This window comes from Neolamprologus multifasciatus, chromosome 15, assembly GCF_963576455.1.
Source record: "Neolamprologus multifasciatus chromosome 15, fNeoMul1.2, whole genome shotgun sequence".
In the NCBI taxonomy this organism is placed as follows: Eukaryota; Metazoa; Chordata; class Actinopteri; order Cichliformes; family Cichlidae; genus Neolamprologus; species Neolamprologus multifasciatus.
This window is the reverse complement of record NC_140453.1, coordinates 23,225,097-23,243,387: the sequence shown is the minus strand read 5'-3', so window position 1 is coordinate 23,243,387 and position 18,291 is coordinate 23,225,097. Positions and strand designations below refer to the sequence as shown.

Here is an 18,291-nt window from a genome sequence, read left to right as displayed (position 1 = left end):
ATACTGAAATAAAATGGTGATTTGAGGACCTAAACAATATACTTTCTGTGTAACCCTGAATTATTATATAAATTAAAGTAATACAAATAGGCTAAGTATGATTTAAATTGGTGGCTGTGGTGTTAAAATGTGTTTGTGGGAGCAAGAGCTGTGGAGAAAAGATCTGCCAGAAAAATAGTTACTGGTTAGTAGTACAGGTCTTTGTTTGTATGGATTACCTTTGACTCCACCCTGTGTGTAATTCTTTTACCAAGTTATTAAACTTTTCTTTTAGTGATTTTCTGTAAAATCAGGTTCCTGAAAAAGAGATTTTCAAACTTTAGAAGTTGTCTATGTGGTTAAATAAAAGCTATCTAGTAAAAGTTCTGAAATGCTGTGAAACTTTAATCTGGGAGCCTTCGCCACTGATTTGTTGCTCCTCCATGCTCAGACTTCGGTATGATCCTTTGCCAGCTATGTTCAGCTCCTCGTGTACCTGGCGGTCTCTGGAGGAAAAGGCACAGCTAAAATAATCTTTAGACATAATCCTTAAAAACTGTTGACTGTGAGCGAGCAAAGCATTCACATTTTTACTTTGAAATGATTCAAAACTAGAAACAAAGGGCTGAAAACAGAGTTGGACTCTCCCTGCTGCCCAATATTTGTGCACCTTGTGTATCGAGAAAGCTTTAATAATCTCCAATAAAACATTTCAAGGAGCGTTTGGTGATGGGTGGCCCGCCCCTTTGGCTTAAAGCAATTAATTCAGCTTTCTGACATCAAACTCCGGGCTCAGCGTGACAGCTTGGAGCTCAAATAAAAAAATAAAAAAGCCAAGTTCTCCTGGGAACAGAGTAAAGATGGCAGGCTCTTTTCTCCACTGTTTGCTCAGTGGCTCTGAGAGCAATCTTCCCCCCAGCCTGAATGAAATGCGAGGGCACAAACAATGTGCCAGAGTAGAGAAAGGGCCGGCGGGGAATGAACAGTTTGGAGTATTTGCTTAGTGGAGCAGCCGCCACAAAGGCAGAGCCACAGCGTTCCCATGAATCAAGGCGCCGTCTCAGGCGCCTTTTTGTTGCGGCGGGTCTCCGTCGCCAGCTATTAAACAGCACTACATATAACTGGTTTCATGTCACTTAAAGCCTTTTCTCAGTGAAACTGTACCATCAGGTGACCTGCTCTTGCTTACTTTATCAGGCTGGTTGGCATCCAGGCGGTTGGCTGAGCTCTGCTCTGCACGTGGCACCGCAGTTCAGCTCTAAATATTTGTCTCTCATCGAGTGTTTTCGCACTTCAAAGTTGTGAGAATGAAGATGACGTTTAGACCAATAACTCTGACGTTTAGCCATAGTTGACCGTTGCCCTGCCAATTTCCATCCCCAACCCAAACGCCCAGACTCGGAGCTCTCTGGGTGGCCGTGCTGGAGGTCTGAAAGGCACCCAGATTGACGCTTAAGCTCTTTTTCGCCTTAAGAAAGCGTCATTGTAGATCTCCATGAATGGCAAACTGCTGTTTATCTAAGATGGACCCTTTTTTTCAAAGACGTTCCACCAATGCAAGACCACAAATTCACAGTTCTCATCAGAGCAGGCGACTATTTTCATACTGAGATCAAAGATGAGAAATGGCCCTTTAAAGCAGCACTTGGCAAAACTTTACGGACAGCATCCAGCAGTCTGACCTGAGTGTCTGGCTTCAGGAGAGCTTGGGCAGCTGAAACTAACTCAAGGCCAGTTATATGTGAACATATTCCCCGAGTTTATTTAAATCTGAACAGTTAATCTGATTTCTCCTTCCCCTTTGAGTCATTCTGCAGAGCTGAAACAAACAAAATGTAATAAAGACAAATTTTTGATAAATCTGATTTCAATTGTTCCTAACATTGGAAACAAGCTTAACAAATCGATGAAAATAAACTACAGTCCATCTCTGTAACTCTGCCATATTACAACATTTGGATGGTGGCGGGTGGACTCCTAAGTTTGCAGACACAGATTCCTGCTAATTAGTCCAAAGTAACAGTCTAACAAAACATCAAAGCTGAACCAAAAACTTTTTGATATTCATTAATGCACCACACGCACATTATCTGTCAGATAATTATGTTAAAATGTTCCAATAGGCACTCGAAGAAATATACTCCAGTGTTGATGTCTATCAATCCAAGCAGCCATGATCCCAAAATTTTAAGCCCTAACAAAATCCTGTTGGGCTGAAAAAGAAGCTGCCCACGGAGACCCAGAAATATGCTACATTTTGTTTTTGTTTCGTTTTTATAGCAGACTGTAAACATGTTTATTCGACATTTTGACACGGGCGTCTGTGGGGAATGACTCACAAGTCACTGTTGGAGCCAGCGTAAAGTGGACATTGGAGGAACTGCACCACCCCTGATTCTAGTACTGAACTGAAGTCATTTGCACATTTAGAAACGGATGTTTCAGAGGCTGAAACAATAGATAATAGTTCAAAATAAAACACATAAAATAAATAAGCCAAGTAAAAAAATATCCAAAAATAAAATAACAAAGTCTGTTTTAAACTGCAAAGAAGAAAAGTGGGTTTTCTGTTGTTGAAGCGTGTGCAGGAAGCATAAATTGGCCTGCAGCTCTCTGTGTTTTCACGCAGCATTTGGAGCATTTCCTGTAACGTCTTTCACTCTTGTATGTGCTTTGTCCTGGAAGGCCACCGCATACATCGCATCAGATCACAGTCAACATGACAGCTTTGGGCTTTTGACCCCTGAAGCCAACATGAGACCCTGCAGATCCTCGCCGCCTATGTTGAGCCGCTGAGCAAAGCAGAGCAAAGATCACGATTAAACGTCTTAAAAACCTGCTGCCTTTTGTAGACGGACGCAGCCTCGGGTGATCCGGCTGTTGCCGTGCTCTCTGCTGAGGCGAAAGGAACCCGCCGAGCAAATACAGGTGGCTGGAAGTCAGGGACGGTGGACAAAATTGAGATCTGTCTTTTCTTGTTGAAAAATGTCCTTTGTTTCTTCAAGTCCTTTATTTGACACTTCACTCCTGCACTCCTGGTTTTATTCGCACATTTGGTGTGTGGCACCCATTTAAAGTATGTTTTTCAAAAACTCAGCTTCCACGCTGTGCTCCCTTTTCAAACCTGAAAGCTTGGTCCACCTTTTATATACAGTCTTTTTGCGCTCTCGTTCACTTTTGGTCCGACAAGTAATGTGATATCACCATCTTAGTGTTGTTCCATCAGAGCAACTAACTGTGATGTGATGTCACAGACTCATGCTTTGCAGCAGGACTTTCTGTTTAGTTTTACACCTTTAGCTTTCGTTGTTTTTCTTTCCATTTGCCAGTTAAATCTCATTATACTTTTGCACTTTAGTCCACCCCTGCATACTTCTGGTCTGCACCACCACTTGTGACAGGTTGTCAGAAAAGTTTGGCTTTTAGACTTTCTGGCAGAAGCATTTTCAATCAGAAAAGCTTTCAGAAGTCAGGTGTGCTGAAATAATCAGTACAAGGAGCAGATTATGGTGGATAAATAGCTCCATTTCACATGGAAGACTGAGGTTTGTGTCCTGTGTAAAGCCAGAAGTCAGTGCTTATTATTTCTAGACTTGGTTCACTTATATTATTATTTTAATATGTAATATTTTCAGTTGCAGTTTGGTTTGATTTGTTATGGATATTACTCAAAAATATTGTAAAGGTTAAAGTCTCAAATGCTTGGGGATGATTAAGCCAAACACAGTACATCTGCTGCATTGCCTATTTTGCCTCAATCTCCACATTTCACCAGTTTTCAAAGTTTCAAACACAGAGATATCAGATTGTGCATTAAGTCAGGCATTTTCACTGTTTTTAATTAATATCTAACAACAACTGACACCACACAACCTCACACTGACCGCCAGCAGCACAGCATCATGTCCCTCCACCTCACATGCTCAGACACCCTTAATAAACCAAATAAATCTGTCCCCGAACTTTTAGAAGAGACGTGTCTGCTGGTCTTCACCCCGTCTGTAGTGTTTTTCTCCTGAGTGTGTTTTGGAAGCCGGTCACAGGCCCGATAAAGCTGAGCGCAAATATGAGGAAGATGTGGAGGTTTGCTCAGTGTACACATGCTCAGACAACAGCAGAAGAGGCTCGGCCGAGAAGCAGCGGTCCGAGGAGGCAAAGGAGACAAAGAGATGAAACCAGGCTCTGAATTTGGGCAAATGAACCCAAACTCAGAAACAAAGAAGCAGCACACGAGTCTTTAAATTTCCCTCCAGATCACCATCAACGCTGAAAACTGTCAGGATGTAGAGGAATGACTTCTGCAGGAGTGCTTTGTAGGACTGTAAAAAAAAGATAAATGGATTTAAAGTGACCAAAAAAACCCCAAATATTAAACAATTTTGTTCTGAAACAAGGTGTTCTTAAATTAAGTTAAGGGGTTGTTCGCAAGAGCTAATCCCTTTTAGTGGATTAACAGCCTTAAAGTGCTGCAAACAGACTCCACACACTCTAAGAAATCAGATACTGTATATAAAAGATGCACATAGCCACTGTGACCACAGATTTGTGGATGTTTTGGTCATTACCCTTTTTTTTTTCATTTTTCTGAGCCAGAGGTGGAGTGCTAAATACATAAAAGGTCTGTACCTCACAGAAAGCCATAAATTAATACAGTACTGTGCAAGAGGGGAAATGGGAAATATGGGCAGCGATTCATTGAAACATTGTGTTTTTCTCTCCAGGTATGCTTTTACTGCATTGGCAGTGTGTTTGGGATGGTTAGGGTCATGCTGAAAAATTAAACTGTTGCCAATCACACGTTTTTCAGATAGTATTGCACATAACTGCACATTTATGTGTTCATAATTCCAGACTAGATCTTCCACACTGCCGACTGAAATACAGCTCAAATCGTCGCAGAGCCTCTACTGTTTTTTTCCAGATGACTGCAGACTATCACTGTTGGACCTCTTTCCTGACCTCCTCCTTTTACTGTGGGTACAAAAATATTTTTTTTATTCTGTCAAACTGAGTCAGCTTTGAGATTTCGCATTATGTTATCTCAGTTATGTGTCTAAAGATGCATTTTAAATTATTTAATATTCTTTGTTAAGTTTTCTGCTATGTGTTGACACAAGACTGGTTGGTCCAGTGAGTTTGGTGCCTTTGTTACGCTTGAATGATTCACAGGTCAGTGTTAAGTGGCTTAACAAACAAAAGCATTGATCTGAAAGGTACGAGGACTAGAATGAAAATGAGTGAAGAAGCAGCCTGACAGAGAAAATCTTTCACTGACCTTCAGAAAACCTGAAGAACTCTTCCTCCAAACTGCTTTTCCTCGGAAACTAAATATAAAAAAATAGGGGCTGGCTCAAGACATTGCTGTTATTTCATTAATTCATGGAGGTAAGGTCTAACAGATACGGACAGGTGACAGGCTGTCACCTGTCCGTCAATGTGAACACAATCCCTCCCAGCAAATACTGTCCCATAGATTTGTTTGTCAAAAGCAGAAGCTTAAAATATTTGAAAATAAAGGTCAAATGAGCTAATTAGTGCAATGCTACTAAACTTTCATATTTTATTCATTAAATATTTGCTATTTTTTGTAAATTAGTGTAATATTTGGTACCAAAAAAGCCCCCGCGTTTATGTCTTGGAGCGTTTGCTCGGGACTGTAGGAATAATTGTGCATACAGAGCTTACGTTAGGACATCCCTTATATGTATGCATGTGTGTGTATGGGTGGTAAACGCTCCTTGTCCAAACACAGCATCGCTGGCTAAGCTCTGACCTCGAGGCACTCGGCATGCAGCCTTCCCATTATTCCTGGTCAGAAAGAGGTCATTATTATTCATAACGCGCTGATTGCTTTTCTTAAGCAAACAGAGATGCTCAGCAAGGCAGCGAGTCTGATGAAGCCCCTCATCACGTCCCATAACACCTCATCACACCTCAGCAGAAGCCTTTGTTTATGAGAAGTGACCATCGTTTTCCCTTTAAATTTCCAGTGACGCTGAATTTCCATTTGGATCTTCATGTTTTTCCTTTACCTTTTCTGCCATCAGGGAAAAAACAACCTTTGACATCTGCAGATTAAATCTGACCCTGAGCTTTCGATACAACTTTTCATTGTGGAATTATTGTGATTAGATGTCAAGAAAAGACCAGTCAACAGTTTATTCAGCATCCAGTTGTTTTCTGGATTGTTATTTGGTGAGTTTAAGAATAAGATTGTGGTTTTGGTTTCAAGCACATCAAAGTGGACATATTCTGCTCATTTCCACCTTTAAAACCTGGACTCTGAATCATGCAAAGCTGCGCCTGTAAAGCTCAAAATAATCCTTCGTATCTTGGCCTTGGTGCTGCCCCTTAGTTGATCCTGTCTCTTTTAGCCCCTCCCTTTTTTATGGCGTAGCTTTGCACACACCTTAAAAATGTTACACCTAAACACTGTTTTTCTCTCATTTGTGCTTCACTGATGGGGCTTTAAAGATTGATATTAAAGTTTTACAACCAGATACTGAAGCTGAAACTGTGTCACCAGAAATGTAAAGAGCTTTGTCTTAAAAATGAAACTTCACGCAGGATCAGCAGGCACCAATCCTGTGTGAAGTTAATAAGCAACCTGCAGTGTCTGTAGACGGCTTTTCTCCTAAACCTTCGCAGACAGCTCATGAAAGCCTCGCCGGTGTCGTTTCACTCTTTTCTTCTGACACCTCCACCATCAGAGACAGCCTGTTGTGTCTGTCTTCCAGCACACAACCTGTGTTTTACAATCAGGGTCAATATGATTGGCCCAGAAGTGCGGCAAGCTATTTTTTTAAGACTAACCTATATTGCTCAGGTCAGCTTTGTTTGATTTCGCAACAACTAAACTCTTACAGCAGGTAGAGGCAGGTACCAGTCACACCGGCGCACAATTAAACAAACACACTGATTTCCGTGTCCAATATTCAATGCACACGGATGGAGTCTTGACCTTGTTTGAAGCTGTAAGTCATGCAAAATGGCCCGCTTTAGTCTTTGAAGATATTGTTTACTCATGGCTTTGTGCACAGAGTGAAGCTGCAGGATTTTAAACTGTAAATGAACCACATTCATACGGAGCTTTTAAAGAGCTTTCAGTCACAGATTCAATCCGTTCTTTAAAAATACTTGGAGCTGTTTTCAGACTTCTTTTTTTTTTTTGCCACAGCGCATTTCTAATAATTGCCAATAAGAAAAGGATCCAAATTAATTTTTTAATAAAATTTAAAAAAATGCATTACACAAAATGCAAAGTTTGTTATATTTCTGTTCATTAATTACATTTATTAGCCCCAGCTTCACTCCACATGTTTCCCCTGGATGTCTGCAGTGGCTCGATGCTCACCAGAGAGGCAGGAAACAGATTTGAAAAACAGACAATTTGAAAAGACTATGTGACTACAAAAGGAAGCTTTGGTACAGAAGGACAAGTGGTATAAATGTGCTTTGGGGGTTTCGTCCAAAATGAAAACCACAATAGTTCTAGTAAATCTATTAGCCAGAAGACTGAGTTCCTCTTGTGTACATTCTTATTTTTGAAGTATTCGGTTGGTAAAATAAACCTTGGAGGACACCGCCATGGGCTCTTTATCCAAACTATCTATAAAAACAATTGAAAAGACCACTAAAACTGATGAACTGACTCATCCTGATGCTTGTAGTAACTCATAAATGATATAAAGCATACATTACACCCTGCACACCACAGCGTCTTTATTTGGAGATGGCGAAGCATCGTTCTGCATATATTTTCATATTAATGAGGGAAAACTGATCTCCTTCCCTTTGCAAGCTAAGTTCAAATTGATATGAGTATAAAGTACACAGAGACAAAATGCTGACATTAAAAAAATAAAAAGGATAATTAATGTGCTGACTGGAAGAAAATTGATTTTTTTTTTTTCTAAAAGGAACTCGATAGCTAAAGAAGAAAATGTACACAGTCTACAGGGTTGGGTTTGTTTGTTTTGTTGTTTGTTTGTGGAGATGATCCATTTACACTGTGGAGCGTCCTTCTGCATCAGCTGAAATATTACTGAAGCTCTGTTACTGTCAGCAAACTCGTCCTTTTGTGGCTTTTGGAGTGTTTGGACAGTAAAATCAGACCATCGAGACATTGAGGAATATTTTCCATATTTTTATATCATTTAATAAACTGATTAAAATAATTGATCAAGAAAATAATCAGCACTTTTTTCTTGTTTGAGTTCTATTTTTTGGCTGGAGTTCTGGAACCTGGCAGCTTTAAATTTCATAAACTCGGGTGATTTATTAATGACCAAAACAGCTGCAGCCTGGTTTCCAGTGAGTCTGTACAATATATGTGACCAATGATACCGCAATAATATTCATTTTAATGGATTTTATTATGTTGTTTGTGCTACGTACAGAAGATAAACAATTAAAAACGAAAAGAAAATGTCAAAGAGAACATTTACATCTCAGTGGAGATGCAGTGAATACCTAGAAAATTGAAGAAAAAAAAAGAAGAAGCTGAGTTTTTATAAGCACAACAACAGTAAACAATAACAACAACAACGTCTCCAATATGTGAAGGTCTTTTTTTCCTTATACAATGTTTTCCCAAAAAAAAAAAATCTCAAACCAGGTTTATTATTAGTAAATTTTTTAAGTAAGTAAAAATGATTTATTTTTCTAATCTTGTTAGTTTGCTTACTAATTTTAGGAAGAAATCACCTGACCTTTTTTATTGTCAGTCGGCCTCAATTTGCATTACACCCCCAAACCCTAATCCTAAACCTCGGGTTTATTGTATAGTTTTTTTATTAGAGTCAGTTAGATCTTTTTTTCCTTGATTGCCAAAACCTTGTGGAATAATTTTAAACATTAAACACTCTGGTGTGTAATTTAGGGTTAGGATAATTGAGACATCACAGGGTTAAATTCCAGGAGTTTATACATGAAAACAAATGACTTCATCATCAGGGTGAGCGGGTGTGATGTGCACATTAAAACAGATTATTACCCAAACAAAAGACAAAACATCATCCTGATATTAAACAGAGCTGAACTGGCTCTTTACACTCTGCCTCTCACATCAGGAGCGAAGCAAACATGACAGAGGACCGCAGAGTGAAGCGTGAATATGTGTGTTGGCTCAGCAGGAACAATAGGAAACAAGATTATTTAAAGACAGTAGAGGAGCCTCCCTCCCTACGCACACCATACAAACAAGCTGAAAATGTGCAAAGTGATGCATAAAAATTCACCAGAATGCAGAAAATGAAAAATCCTCATTGAATGTCGTCACGCCATATGTTGTTCACATCAGTGCTTAACCTGTTGTAGTTTTTTAAATTTCATGTATAAATATGTGCATTCAATTTATTTAAAGCATTCCGCTTATTTGAGCCAGAATGTCTTTGTGCTGAATAACTGTTTTCTTGACTGTGAGCATGTGACCCGTGAAGCCTGTTATCTGCAGTTCAACATCACTTCTGTGTGACATTAATGTGCTTTAAGAGGAGAGCTTGTCACCTTTTCATGGGCTATTGTTCCAGTTGTTATGTGCTTTTATGTTATCTGTGACCCTGCGGGTGTCAATCAAGCCATTTAGTGCTAATGCTGCCTCAGAGTTTAGTCACAGTCTTTATCTCAGTAACACGTTTTGCACCTTTAAGGATACTGCAGCTCAGCTCCCCCTCTGTGGTATTCCTGTTAGGCAGAAGTTATTTGTATCCTTTATAATTTAGTATCTTAATATACAAAAACTGACATAAAAAAAGTTGCATTAATTTAATAAACACCTCAAAAGTATTTATTGATTTACTTCTAAAAGCAGACTTTAATAGACTTACTTTGATCACTTTAACTTTTTACAAATTATTTATGCATCAGTGTTTAAATCTACTGTATTTTTTTGCATTAAATTAAACATTTTATCTTATTCTGTTTCATTTTTAGGCTAATGTGTAGTTGTCTGTTTGAGTTTAATATTCTGCTTGTGCTTGTCTGTAAAGCGTGTTTAATTATATAGGTTATTTGGAGATGGGCTGGCATTTGTGCAGATTTTTTTTCTAGTATTATTGACTCCTTAATGCTTTATATGCCTCACATGTGAACCTGAAGCTTCCTTAGAGAAACCAAACATAACCTCAGACGCATGTGTTTGTATTGTAGAAGCTGAAGAACACAGAGAAGAAGAAGAAAGGGAGAACAAAGACCCAAAGAAGATTTGACGGTGTAGAATTAATATTTCACCTAATTTGGTTTTGTATTTGGCCAAACACGGGCTACATCCTGACATTCCACCTTAAAAATTAAGAAAAAATGTACAAATATGCATATTTTACTGCTTGGGAAAGTGTGTGCATTATTTTAGCCGTCAAAAAGGTGCACATAATCACCTTCAGGTCCAATAATCTAACCGAAAACAAATATTATAATCATTTCGGTCGCACTCCAGTTTTATATCAGTAAATACATAATAATTGTATTTTACCAAAAAGCACAACAACCTGAAATCTTTCTCTTCTTTAACTCTGGAGCTACAAAAGAACAAATCATTCCCACTCATACTTTTTGGAATTAAAAGAAGCTCCACTGTGAATCTTTACTTTTAATTTTCACACCTGTGTAGCCATGCTGGCATCACCACTCCTGAAACAGCAGCACATTTTAGAGAAAACCTAAGATGTTACACAGCCCTGAGGAGTACATTTGTGAACGTTATATTTGTTGGTATGCTGGGATCATCTGTTACAGACTTCTTAGCACAAATGTTTGATGAGCCAGAGCCAACATCTTCAGGAAAACACTCATGTGAAACAAGAATCTCGAGAATCTTTTTTTACCTTTCAAAACGACTTTGTCTGCCAAAGCAGGAACACTGAGATCCTGCTTTGTCTTCCAGAACCTGTAGAACATTTATTTATTCTCAATTTTATGAAAAACTGAGATTTTAAAATAATATTTTGGACTAATGATGAAGAATTATGCAATTGTAAGTCATAAATGGAGAATTGTGAGAAAAAAATACATTAAAAAAATATGCAACCTCATTGCAGGAAAATATAAATACATGTGTGCAGGCCTCCACTAGCATTTACAAAGGATCTTCCAGGATGTCGTGAGCTCCTAATCTTCTCCACATAAATTGGTCTTTAAATGTTCCTTAAAGAGCCCTCAAAGTGAGAAAGATGGATTCATTGAGTTCTTGAATCTTTATGGAGAGGTTTTCCTAAAGTCATCCTCAGAATAGCTTGAAAGTATCTGATGTTACATGGGTGGAAGGTTTTTAGAAATTCTGTTTAATAGAGTCCTGGCACACCTCTGGTCGCCTTCCTCTCTGTCAATTGTGTTATTCTGTTGTGCTTAGATATATGTATACACACAAAGAAGTCAAATTTGAGGGAAAAGAAACCTTATAAGTATTTTTTTTTGTTGCTTGAGTGGGCCCCGTTGTCCTGTCCGGTTTAACCTTTGTGAACCTTCAGCTGAATAAAAACGACACAACAAAGATTTCATATGAAGCTTTTTATCAGATGGATGAAAAACAGGGGAATTGCCCTTTATCACATTTACAAATGTACAGATCAGAGTTTTTGCAGTGAGGAGTCCAGCGGGGCCTCAGGAGGAGTTCATTATGGGCCTGCCGTACATGCCGTGATAGTACCCGCTGTCGCTGTGCGCGGGCTCCAGGCCGGGTTTGGCCGCCATCAGAGCCCCGGACACCGGGCAGCCGTAACCTCCGTACTGCACCACCGGCTCCAGCTTGTGGTGCTGTGGCTCCGACATGAGGTTGTTGATGGAGAATGGGTGGTTGAAGGAGTAGTGGGTGTGGTAGGGGTCCGTTTTCAGGTGCGCGGCCTCGTGCAGCAGCAGCGGGTGCGGGTGGTGCGAGAGCAGGTGCTGCGTGTGTGTGAGCGGGGAGGGCACGCGCACGGGGCTTGAGGCTGGCGGTTCTCCCCGGTGGGGTTTGAGGTCGGCGCCCTTTCCGTCAGATGACTGAGGTGACGATGAGGAGGAGGAGGAAGAGGAGGGCGGGGAGTCCGAGCCTCTGCCCGGCGCTCCGGCCTCACAGCCCGGCTCGCTGTCCGCCTTCTTCCCGCACTTAAAGCGCTTCTGTCGCCGCAGGTAGCAGCCGTTCTCGAACATGTTCCCGGAATCCGGGTGCAGCGTCCAGAACGAGCCCTTCCCCGGCTTGTCAGGCGCGCGCGGCACCTTGATGAAGCAGTCGTTGAAGGAGAGCGAGTGACGGATGGAGTTCTGCCAGCGCTGCTGGTTCTGCCGGTAGAACGGGAACAGGTCCATGATCCACTGGTAGATCTCATTGAGCGTCAGCATCTTGCTGCCGGACTGCTGGATCGCCATAGTGATCAGGGAGATGTAAGAGTACGGCGGCTTGGCGTGCGTGTAGCTACGCCGGTAGGCCTTGGACTCCCGTGGTCTGATGGCGCAGGCCTGCCCGTACACCTGGCTCATCACCGGCACGTTCCCGTACGGCGGCGGGCTCATGGGGCTCATGCTGGGCGGCAGCGCGGCGGCCCCGGCGCTCTGTGTCATTCCGGAGGCCACCGAAGAGCCGCTCACCCCGACCGGGTGGCTCACGTAATGCGCGTTCATGTGGCCGGTGCCCGTCATGCCAGGCGTGCCTATGTAGGTGCTCATGGAGTTCATGTTGGCCGCTGGGGGGTAACACTGCGACACAGAGAAAGCCAATTAACATTAATTAATGCACGAGGACACACACACACACACACACATTCTCTGAGTTTAATCCCTAAATAATTAAATTTAATTTAAAGTTAACAGCCTGATAATGTCGCATAAACACACAATAATAAACCCAGCGGATTTATTTCAGCCTGACACAAAGATCAGAGTCAGAAAAGACCAAAACAGGCCAAAAAAGAGCGGAATAATTCGTTCCTGATCCGTGCTACGATCAGTGTTCTGTCATTGATCGTAAAGTCTAAAAATAGTGAAATGAGTGAAAAAGGAGGCTGGAAACTCGAAAAAATACACATAAAAACTCCAACAAAGCGTCACAGCAGGCGCAGAGATAAAAAAAAAAAATACACCAAAGCTTCTGATTATTTTCAAATAACTGATCGGAATTTATTTAAAACAGTGAAAACTGCTCACCACGAGATTCTGATTATTACAATAAAGGCTAAGACTGACTTTCTGTTTGATTTTCCAATCACCCAGTTTAACAGTAGCTATGTTTTTAGGGTTTCTAATACACCTGTATTCCTCTGTCTAATTCATCCATAACTCCTGTTATTAAAGATATTAATTGAGCTGTATTTGCAATAATCCGAGTCCGTCCATATCTTTAAATCTATAAGCACGCACATCCTTGTAAAGGCTGCTTTCACTCTGTGGTTTTCTTGTTGAAGGTGAAGTCCAAACCTTCCACTTTACCTGTCTGTGACGTGTTTATACTTTATTTTTTATTTATTTTTTTAAATAGACCCGAGCTCACGCGCAGGGTGTGGGGACTACTGGTGATGTTAAATAAATCACTAACGCAACTTTTAGAGGGGACAATTTTATTCGAATAGAACAACATTATCACGAGAATTACAATTTTAAAAAAGGTTTTTCACTTTAGATGTATAAAATTATATTCAAAAACGTAAAAAAAAAACGTCCAAGGAAATTATTTTTCTAACTAGAATAAAATCTTTTTTTGTCTTTTTTTTAAAATACATTTTTAGATAAATATTCCACATTTATTTTTCTTATTTTATTCTCATGTTAACTGATTTTAACGCTTTTGTTTTATTTGTGAATTAAAATCAGTTACACAGAGTTTTAACAGGAAGTCAAAGCGCTTGTTAAAATCTGTCCCTCAAGAATGAAAAGCTTGTGTGAAGCTTCGTAAATCCTGCAGAAAAATAAAGGTGGCGTTTAATCGCGTAAAAACGTACATTTTGTTGCCGGTGTGTGTCCTCGCTGGCAGCTGCAGCCATTTTTCTATTGCTCGGTGTTTGTTTTGCAGTTATGATCGAATTTAAAGCAGGTATCGTTTTTAAGTGTTAGTTACAGTTTAGATTATTTGATACAGCCGAGTACTGAAGGTCAAACAGCCTCCCGATTTTCGCTTTAATTACCTGGATTTCTAAGAACAAACTAGATCCCAGTTTAACAAATTCTACTGCAAATATTTACTTAGTTTACTTAAAATGAAAAACATGGCTCCTTGTTTTTACTTGAAATCCAACCGAAGAGTGGCTCCTTTGACAAACTTAACATGCTCTAAAACGACTTTAAAAACTCTTTAATCTCTAATTTTATTAAACTAAACTTTAGCCTACACTCAATAATATTAATAACTGGTTATACTTTTATATGAAACATTCAAACTGTGCGTAAACGTCTGGGGTAAATTGTCTAGGCTCGGTACAGCTGAGCCTCTCAGATTCCAGCTCAGATCCTCTAAGTGACCCTCAGTTATCGTTTTTGCATCACTGAGATTTTCCGGCCCGTGATCGGGTTTTATCTGCCTCCACTGGGAAACCTGTGCCTCTGATCGATATTTAACCAATAAGCCAACGTCCCCACTGACTGATAACACCCATGGGTGAAATTCACGGACCTCGGGCTCTGCGTAGTAGTAGCTGCTGCTCCAGTCCGGATGCTCTTGTCCCTCCATTTTAACGGCGCTCAGCATCGTGCACGCTCCAGCTCCAGATTCATCCAAACAGCTCCACGCAAGGCTGGAAAACAACCACGTGGACCCCTCCTGTTCTCAGCTGGCAGCCGGTACCGGGCCGCTGGATCCCGCCTGTCTGTTTATCACCGGAGCTGCTGCCTCTCACCTGCGCGGGCACTGTGGCCGGCGGACGGCTTGTGCGCACTGAGCGTCTGCGACACCTGCTGCTCGCTGCTGCGCAGCCGCTGTCCAATCAGCCGCCTGCATCCCAGGGCCGGGTACTCCCCGGGGGGGGGGGGGGGGTACGTATGCTCAGCTGGCCCCTGTGGGAGGCTCACAGCAGATTCAGGTTTAATTTTGACTCTCAAAAAATAATTAAAAGTGAAAAGAATTAAAGAAAAATGGCACCAAATCCGCCGCACAGTCCACTAGCAACGAAATGGACAGAATCCGATCCACAGATTCCATAGCTTTAAAGATTTTTCTTACCTTCTGTAACTCATTTCATGCATCAAAATGATCACTATCACACCTTTTTTCTGTTTTACACCTAAGGTGTGTTTTCTTTTGTTTTTCAGTCTCATCTTCAACTTTTGTTTGGTTACATTTTGCCATAAAATTGGTTTGTGTTATGTTCTGTATTTTTATTTTTTTGTAAACATTTAAATTTTCATTTAAAACATTTAAAACGTCTCTTTCAACAGAGTGATAAGCTAGCATAAAGTTAGCAGCACCTAAGCACAGAGTATTAACATTGTTGAAGTATTAAGATATGGGAGTTACATTACAGGTGCATATAACAAATCAAAAGGGGCAAAAGAATGAGAGCAGGGAACTCGGGTGCAGGGCAGTAAAGTATGAGGCCATCTCTGGGTACATGCAGAGGAAAACCAGGGGTCACTGTATTGTATAGGCACTGGATGGAAGCTTTTCTTGTGAAGGTGGTCTGACATTTTTCTGTCTTTATGATATAAAGGATGTGCTAGTTTGTTTAGTATGTATAATTTCAACCAAGAATCCTCAAGAATTTAGATTTACATACAGTGGTTTTAAAGACCAAAACGATGCCAGTTAATATCATAATCCTCATGTTTACAATTCAAGGCCAAGGGACCAGATCAGGCCTCTATGAATCCAGAATCATGAAGCTTGAGGTTCTCACAAAATTTTGGCCCATCTATACGCTTGAGTTAATGAATGCACAGAGTGGAAATACACATTTTTCTTTCATTTTAAGAATAATGCATGTCTTAAATGTCGTTTATGAAGCTCAAAAAGCTGTAGGAGTGATAAAACACAAAACATGCTGGTTCCAGAGAGGCTGATCTTTAATGTCTTTATATAACCGTGAAATATGAACCTTTCCCTTTGTGTGAAAGTGTTTAGTTCCCGGCAGAGTGGAGACTGCCCGGGATCTCCTCTTTCCTTTTCAGATGCAGGGTTCACTGTTTGTGCGCTGACAGTGTGTGTTTACCTGCCGGTGAATCTGAAAGGATAGCCGGCACACACAGCCGAGGTGAAGGAACAAGAGAAGCTGGACCACCATGCTCTCTGCACACAGCCGCTGTTTTATCTTCTGTGGCCATCAAACATGACCACAAATATTTCCCTTCATTTGTTGGTTGCACATGAAGACCGAGAGGGGGTCGAAGTGTTTATCAAAGCTGTGACACAACGAAGGGCTTCCCTCACCTGCACAGGATCACTAAAAGTATTTACAAGTCATAAGTTATGGATTAAACATTGACTGAAGACTTTAAAGAGGCTTCAGATACAACAGAGGAAGACAACGAAGAATCAGTGGGCATGAAGGATAAATATGGAATCTGTGGCCAGGAAAGAGATCTTCCTCACACGTGACGTACCTGTAAAAATTTGCAAATCTTCATTATTAGCTTTAAATCTTTTATTTAAACAGGTAGTCTCATTGAAACTGAAACCCTTTTTTTAAACAAAACATACAAAAATCGAGAGTTACCTTACTAAAAGTCACTTTATACATTATCATAAAATAAGAAAAACACACACAAGATTCTTTACAGGTACGAACCTTTAAAATGTCCCAGTTTTGTTGTTTTTTTCTCTCACTGAAAACTTCACCTCCACATGAACAGAGTCAGCGTTTTGGGATTTCCTTACCTGGATGATTGACCGTGCACCAAGATATTTTTTTTATTTTGCATCCTGAGATAAGATGGGCAAGTATGGGGAGAACATGGAACCTGTCTAGAGATCCTCATGGGGAATAAATGATGAAAAATGGCTGTGATTTATTGATTTGTTATAAATATCTTATTTTCATCAGCTAAAAATGAGAATACTCCTTACTCTGCATCCACAGCCTCCAAATTCTTGACACAGGAAACAAACAGAGATGTTGTGTGCTTGATCGGCTCTTCATTACCCACCATACAACAATAATCTGAATGTTGTGATTTTTAAAAAAAATTGACATCCCCTCCTAACCCTGCTATAAATTCAGCGACAAAACAGATAGAAACAGATTATTCTTTACTTCTTCTGACTACACCCAGCTCCCAAACATTATACATGCACACAAATAAACACACACGTATTTATTTGTGTGCATGGGTTCAGTGGGTCTCTGTCCTCTTGCCAGTCTGTGCTCTGTGTTGAAGGACACCTCAGCTCCTAAAATGCATCACGAGGGCAGCAAAGAGAGAAGACTCCAGGAGGAGCTATAACTGGGGAAAGTGTGTCCTTTCCAAAAGTGTTTTTACCTTTAAGTATCACTAAATCATAACCACAACTGAGATATACAAACCACGGAGAGAGGAGTCTTTAAACAACTTGTCCTTCATATTCATACATTTCTGCCTTCCAGCATTTGTCTGTGTGCCTGTGATTACAAAAGGGTTTTTTTTAATCTTCTCACATTGTGCCATGTAGTGAATTTAAATAACAGAAGTCCTATGGAAAAAAGCTTATGATCACATCTGTATAATGAAAAAATTTCACAACTGACATGACTTTAAAATGAGGCTCCAACGTGGAGACGTTTCATTTCTACAGAACAAAGACACTCTGTGGAAGACAGCCAGAGATTAATAGTAACTAAGGAGGATTCAGGGTCACCTGGTCCAGCCCTAACTATATGCTTTATCAAAAAGGAAAGTTTTAAGCCTAATCTTAAAAGTAGAGACAGTGTCTGTGTCCTGAATCCAAACTGAAAGCTGGTTCCACAGAAGAGGGGCCTGAAGGCTCTCCCTCCCATTCTACTTTTAAATACTCTAGGAACAACAAGTAAGCCTTCAGTGTGAGAGTGAAGTGGTCTAATAGGGTGATATGGTACTACAAGGTCATTAAGATAAAATGGGGGCTGATTATTTAAGACCTTGTATGTGAGGAGCAGGATTTTAAATTAAATTCTGGATCTAACAGGGAGCCAATGAAGGGAAGCCAATACAGGAGAAATCTGCTCTCTCTTTCTAGTCCCTGTCAGGACTCTTGCTGCAGCGTTTTGGATCAAATGAAGGCTTTTCAGGGAGTTTTTAGGACATCCTGATAATAATGAATTACAGTAGTGCAGCCAAGAAGTAATAAATGCATGAACTAGTTTGAAAAGATGCTCGGAGAGGAGTTAAAGAAAGGAATCGAGGATGTGCAGTTGACAGAGGAGGTGCTGTGGTGATTGTTCTTCCTGTTGTGCTTCATGGGCC

The 18,291-nt window shown here is 40.5% G+C and overlaps 1 protein-coding gene across 1 annotated transcript; it reads right to left on the bottom strand.

Annotated features, from left to right (window-relative positions):
- Positions 1 to 10,991: 10,991 nt before the first annotated feature.
- Positions 10,992 to 14,795, bottom strand: LOC146502116 (hepatocyte nuclear factor 3-beta-like). The gene is made up of 2 exons (XM_085132342.1): positions 14,555 to 14,795; positions 10,992 to 12,648 (listed from the first exon to the last, which is right to left on the bottom strand). The coding sequence occupies exons 1-2, from the start codon at positions 14,627 to 14,629 to the stop codon at positions 11,578 to 11,580; spliced, it is 1,146 nt and encodes a 381-aa protein (XP_084988468.1). The 5' UTR covers positions 14,630 to 14,795; the 3' UTR covers positions 10,992 to 11,577.
- Positions 14,796 to 18,291: the final 3,496 nt, after the last annotated feature.

Bases quoted from the DNA above. Each gene is read 5' to 3' on its own strand.
- LOC146502116 (XM_085132342.1), bottom strand. From the start codon at position 14,629: ATGCTGAGCGCCGTTAAAATGGAGGGACAAGAGCATCCGGACTGGAGC. The intron at 12,649-14,554 runs GTCCGTGAATTT...TCTGTGTCGCAG, and splicing joins ACTACTACGCAGAGCCCGAG to TGTTACCCCCCAGCGGCCAA.